The sequence below is a fragment of the Aplysia californica genome, unplaced genomic scaffold (assembly GCF_000002075.1).
Source record: "Aplysia californica isolate F4 #8 unplaced genomic scaffold, AplCal3.0 scaffold01050, whole genome shotgun sequence".
Classification (NCBI taxonomy): domain Eukaryota; kingdom Metazoa; phylum Mollusca; class Gastropoda; order Aplysiida; family Aplysiidae; genus Aplysia; species Aplysia californica.
Window position 1 is genome coordinate 189,133 of NW_004798320.1, and position 6,792 is coordinate 195,924.

Here is a 6,792-nt window from a genome sequence, read left to right on the forward strand (position 1 = left end):
GTAGAAATACAACAACAACTAAAACAATTATTACAACAACAACAATAAACAAAAACAACAATAATAACAGCCACAACAGCAACAGTAAGACAACAACAAATGACAACCTGGCGAAGAGCATGCTCTTCGGGACTCCAAACATTTCGAACGCTACTGCACAGGCACAACAACCATAAGAAGCTAAACCGTGATTCTCCTCTATTTGTATCTTACTACTTTACTTTATCCGTCCTCTTGTACCTCTAGGGCGTCGAGGGGAGAAAGAGCTTCCTGTCTCTAGCAAGTTTGATGGCCTGCGGGATATTGTATGTTCTCAGGGTATCCTTCACACCCCGGATCCAGGTCTCTTTTGGTTTTCCTCTTGCCTTGTACCCTGATACTTTCCTGTAGTAGGCTTATTCTGTGTCGACTACTACTATTGTGCAGGTGAAACAGATGAAGGAAGACTTACGCCAAGTTTACGAAGACTTGAAAGCCAAATCTGAGCAGAACGCCCACTTGGAGCGCACCCTGATGGACATGAAGTCCCGCCTGCACCAGAGCTGTGCACAACTCAAAGAGGCGGACACTCGGGTGTCTTGCTTGCAGGAGAAGGTACCCGCTGTTGGCCTATTTAAGATGAGATAGATACTGTGATAACAATTTATTGATCTCCACTTAGAGAAATAATTATGCTACGGTGTGGTAGATACATTTATTTAAAAGCACATGTTAACATATACATACGTACACACATACAAACACACGCACGCACAGGTGCACAAACTCACGCACGTATGCACGCACATGTACACAAATTCACGCACGTTGTTGCACGCACGCATGCACGCACGCACGCACATTTACGCACACGCACGCACACTTTTAAACGAACACATTTACACACACACGCTTATATGTATGCACATATACTCACAATAGCATAAGCCACACGCGCACGCACACACACGTACACACTCGGGCATTTACACTCACACGCACGCACACACAAACTCACACACAAAAAAAACATGAATACCTGTAATCGTACGTATTTCTTGTTTCATTTCTGAAAGGAGGCAGACGTCAGGTTGTTCCTTTCCTACATGAAAAAATACAAACGGTAGAAATATCTTGAGGTGATTTCTAAACTCTGATGGAGTTATAAGCAACTTTGGACTTAATATTTCTGTTACCTTTTAAATTTGGTTTTCCCGAAGATTACGAATGCACGCGACTTTTAAAATGTTTAATTCAGGAGAAGTAGTAAATTGATTAGTTCTTGTTGTTTTGTTGATGCGTCTTGGCGCAGACAGTAGATTCGTACTCTGTCTAAAATAATAGGGCTCGTATTCGTAATAAATGTGTGTCATTTAGTACAATCGAAGGGTTTTATTTATATTTAAGATCCTAACATTCTCCTAGAGTGACCACTACAGCTCGTATACTCGTACTCTACGTAACCACAGGGGGAGTTTTATTGTTATTTCAGATACTAATATATAGTCTTCTAGTACGCCCCCCCCCCCCTCGTTCGTCCTCTCTCCCTCACCCCCTTCCTTCGCTCCACCTCTCTCCCTCGCTACCCCTCTCTCCCTGTCTCCTCCCCCCCTCTCTCTTTCTCTCTCTCTCTCTCTCTCTCTCTCTCTCTCTCTCTCTCTCTCTCTCTCTCTCTCTCTCTCTCTCTCTCTCTCTCTCTCTCTCTCTGTCAAAACCTATATCCTTTTCTCTCTGTCAGATGCAGCAGCTTGAGTTCCAGGCAGGCCGTGAGAAGCAGCAAACGGCGAAGGAGGTGGAGGACAGTGAGAGACGGTACTCTCAGGCCTGCAACGAGCTGAACTGTGCTCAGAACGATCTCCGCAAGATGAAACGATGTCTGCAGTAAGGCTCACTGACGCTGCTGGTTTTGATGTCTTTGGATTTGTTGTTGTTGTTGTTGTTGAGTGGTGGTGGTGGTGTTTTTTGCTATTGTTGTTGTTATTGTTGTTGTTGCCGCTTTCGCTATTGTGTTTTTTATCACTGACGACGACGACGATGACGACGACGACAACAGTCACGACGACTATAATGGTGATGATGATTTTGCAGGATGATGGTAAGAATAGAATGAAATTGCACTCGGGAAGAAATCGAAACTGAAAGAAGTCAGGCGAATTCGAATGTAAATGTTTGATTGTTTGTTGAGTAAGCCGAACTTATATAGCGCCTGAATCCAACGAAGTCTATAAGTATAAGAGCTGTATAAAGCAGAATGATAATTCATTTAACTGACAAATCAAAAGATAGAAAACATTCGTATGAGACCAAATTTTAACTACAGCAGTAGCAGCAGCAAAAACAACATTAGCAACAATAACAAAAACAACAACAACAACAACAACAATAACAGCAACACCAACAACACACTCACAAATACATAAAAAAAACATATGAAGAAAAACAACCATGGCACAGAACAGCGCTCAATAAATTTAATATTCTCTCTCTCTCTCTCTCACTCTCTGTCTCTCTGTCTCTCTGTCTCTCTCTCTCTCACTCTCTGTCTCTCTGTCTCTCTCTTCTCTCTCTCTCTCTCTCCCTCTCTATCTCTCTCTCTTTCTATCGTGTCCCTCTATCTCTCTCTGTCTCTCTGTCTCTCTCTTTCTATCGTGTCCCTCTATCTCTCTCTTTCTCTCGTGTCCCTCTCTCTCTCTCTCTCTCTCTCTCTCTCTTTCTCTCGTGTCCCCTCTCCCTCTCTCTCTCTCTCTCTCTCTCTCTCTCTCTCTCTCTCTCTCTCTCTCTCTATCTCTTTCTCTTTCTCTTTCTCTCGTGTCCCTCCCCTCTCTCTCTCTCTCACACACACTCTCTCTCTCTCTCTCTTTCTCTCTCGTGTCTCTCCTTTTGGGAACAACGTCTGACACCCTCCTGCTGAAATTTCTGTGGGTGTTTCACGGCGCTCTCAACTGCATAAGGTCGTAAGAGCGGGCTGGACACATTGACCATTTTCAGTTCAGTAAGAATTAATTTTGAATTTTGCCCGGGCGGCTGATGCTAGTGGTAGGGCTTGGAAGACACCTTACATCAGTATTTTGAAACTTTTTTCGAAGAGGAAACATAGTCAAGTAGTCTAGTACATTTTTATCGCCAACAATATGTCATAATTGGCAATGTTACAATGTTTTTGTATTTGTATTGTTGGTTGTTTGTTTTTTAAAATGATTTTCACAGTCACGATACACTTGATAATAACACTAGATCTAATTATGAACATTAATTCTGTTGGCAAAATGTCTAGATATAGTCTTGATTAGTACTACATCTACGATAAGGGGACGCTGACAGTAACATGCTCACTACAACAATATTGTCATTAAACGTAAGGCCACCAAAGCAAGCAAAAAAGAACAACATAAGCCTTTTCTCCAATTTACTAGAAAGAGATAAATAAATTGAGCTTATATTGAGGAAATGTATTATTTCTCACTATAAGAATTCATCTCTGTGTTTGCATCAGTAGTGTGTACAACAACATGTGTTTAAAGCACGTGCGAGTCTAACAAATACAAGATATTGGAGAATGTGTCGGTTGCACATAAAATACATAGGCCTATTGTACATGCTGCCAAAAACATAAAAATGCAGAAAAGGCCTCAAAATATTGGTTGACACATAAAAGCCAATAATGCAAAACAAAGTAAACAAGAGTGGAACTGTATGTTTCCTGAATATATGTTCAAAGTCATTTTCTGTGTGTTGGGAGTGTGATTTGTAACGCATGAATGATAGGCTCATTCAGATGTGATAACGAAGAAACTTGTGTCTACAGTCACAACAGAAAGAGTTCCATGGCGAGTGATCACTGGTCAAGGATTTCAGAGCTGTGTGCATTTTGAGAAAAATGTATCCCCATACCCTGGATCACATGTCGAGGAGATGGGCTTGTCCCCCTGTAATCCCGCACACAGTAAACACACACATATCTTTGAACACGAATAAGAAAAAATCAGTGGTCTCTTGTTACGGATCAAATTGAAGTCCTGTTTCAATTCGATTAATTGATAAAAGTGCGTATCGCAATGCGTTGGCCACCCCTGCCCTATAGGCCTATGCTATTTAATAAATACATTTGTTAGACCTGGAATCTTTAATGCCCGCACACAGTAAACAAACACACATTTTTGAACACGTATAAGAAAAAATAAGCGTTGTCTTGTTACGGATCAAATCGAAGTCCTGTTACAATTCAATTAATTGATAAAAGCGTGTATCGGCTAACCCAGCACTATTACGCTATTTTATAAATACATTCGTCAGATCTGGAAGCTTTAATCTTTAATTTTTAATCCCCGCACACAGTAAACAAACACACATTCATGAGCACGTATAAAAAAAATAAGTGGTTTCTTGTTACGGATCAAATTAAAGTCTTGTTACAATTCAATAATTGATAATAGCGCGCATTGCAATGCATTGGCTAACTCAGAATTATACGCTATTTAATGATACATTCGTCAGATTTGGAATCTTAAATTATAATCATAATTATATGTGCCCGCGCGTGGGAAGTGAAAGTGAAAGGAATTTAAAATGTTTTCAAAAACAATTATGAAAGTAACATAATTAAAGTAGGACTACATGTGCTTATAAAGGCCCAAAAAGGTGTATGGATGCGGAAATTAATGTTTCGGATGAAAATAATACGCTATCTCTACTACTGTAGCGTGCGGTCAAAAATTTGATGCGCAACTGATTATCAAATATCTAGGCTACTGAACTATCGAACACCTAGATCTAGATTCTCCTATCTATATCAATTCTTCTTAACCGATGAGTATTTTTTCCAAACATTTGTTCTATATTATTCTAGAAATTTCTTTAAAGAAAATTCTTTAATAAATACTAGCGCAATATAAAAAAAAAATCCCAGTCAATGGTTTCTACAGATTTTTAAAAAGTTTATAGCTGGAGCTAAATCTCTTGTAAAAGCAAGTCCGTCCTTTTTTCTACTTCTGCTGGAGACATAAAGCTAATTATTGAACCCATGTTTTGAGAACATTAATTAGATCTAGTGAAAAAATATACGTTCAGTGTAAAACAAATTGTTTGTAACAAGTTTTGCTACTAAAAAATTACGTAGGCCATATGCGTATGCAAAATGTGTGTGGGAAGCTAGAAGTGCTGTGAACAATCCCATCCGTGTTTCGAGTTTTTTCGCAGTTCTGTAGTAGATCTTATTATGTTTATAAACTCTCTATGTCTGCTTTTCTATTGTTGCACCCAAAAACAACAATTTAAAACCTTGATTCCAATCTCTAGTTGCACAGTGAATTCTGTAACTCAAAATTACAAAGTGGACAGTAAATGTTCCACTTTTCACTCGTTTGTAAAAGCCGCTCTTGCTTTAAAAGCTATAGGGTTACTTGCGAAAACGATAAATCGTGCCCTCAAGACGCCATTGTTTTCGGTCTTCAATTCCTCACAGGTCACGTGGTACAGTTCCCGTTCTATAAGTGTAGAATTCTGTGACACCTATCGATCTTAGGACCATGAAGGAATCGTTGACGTACACAACTTGCACACGGGACCTCCGTGATTTTTTTCACCCTTACCGAGGAAGATAAACGTTAGATCTTACCTACCCAAAGATCAGGGGTATGGCTGAAAGACAGCAGTAAGGAGCCAAGGAGTGACAGTAGAAAGGCAGCAGAAAGAGTCAAGAGCTCAGAGGAGGGGGTAGAAAGTGGAAATGAAAGCAGACGACAAAATATAATTGGAAGTGCAGAAAGGGTGAAAGGAGAAATTGTTTATACACCGGGACCTACTAAATGAAGGGTGAACAGTCTGCCTCAGGAGCACAAGAGCACCCTAGAATGACTTTAAAAGAAAGGTTAAAAGCTATACCTCCTGTCTATGAGCGAAGTAATGGATCAAATTACTGAACCACAAACTCTACAATTTAATACTCACGTTGGGTCCACGAGACCCTGTTCGTCTCACCAGCTGGAATGGATTTTTAAATTTTTTTTCTAATTTCGTAGGCTACTGTCCAAAATCGTTCTTCCAAACAATGCCTCCTACAGGGAGATTGACATACAGCATTTGCGTCACGACATGGTGGACTTCGGCGCTTGTCAGTTATTGAGCACAATATGGAGGTATTGCTAACTCCAGAAGATTGTTCAATTGTCTTACTATTGACTTTAAAAATTGTATTGAATAGTGGTCGAGAATTTTAGTAAGTAGGCGCCAGACGTAAAGTTAGCAAGAAAATTTACTTGTTCCGTGCCTTTCATCTGCCTTTTCGGTAAAATCCACGCAGAAATGTGTTTTTCAATGAACATAGAAAGAAGTGAGCAATCCAAGCCAAGCCCGCCCCTCCCTTAAAAAAAGAGAAAAGAAAGACAATTGATAAAAATTGCCCAGCAGTTGGCAAAATGTAGGTTTCTTCGATTTCATTATTTTGACGACTGCCTGATTTCACCACAATACCACACATTTTGTAGCAGACACAACTTACCTTATTATCAGGCATATCCCAATAGAATGTCTGGGCAATGGAGAGTCGCGAAGGAAATATTGTAAATGTACAATTTAGGAAATGTGTTCTTCATCGTTGATCGAAACAAAAATCTCGATTTTATAAAGACCATTTTTCTTTACTCCTAAATGTTAATTATATCCTTTTAATCGTGTGAACTAGCGAGAAAAGAACCAATGAGTGTTCTTAAACATTATGCAGTTGCGAACGCAATAAAACTTTCATCAGTTCACTTTTCAATTTTCTCTCCGTTTCTCTCTCACTCTCATTCTTTCTCTCTCTCTCTCTCTCTCTCT

The 6,792-nt window shown here is 39.6% G+C and overlaps 1 protein-coding gene across 1 annotated transcript in view; it reads left to right on the forward strand.

Moving 5' to 3' along the window:
* The window catches only part of LOC101862228 (coiled-coil domain-containing protein 18), a gene marked incomplete at its 3' end in the record, with an annotated part of 139,162 nt that overhangs the window by 104,959 nt on the left and 27,411 nt on the right, over nt 1-6,792 (forward strand). The window contains 2 exon segments of the mRNA XM_013089798.2: nt 427-594; nt 1,718-1,860. Of these exon segments, the coding sequence (XP_012945252.1) occupies nt 427-594; nt 1,718-1,860 (311 nt within the window).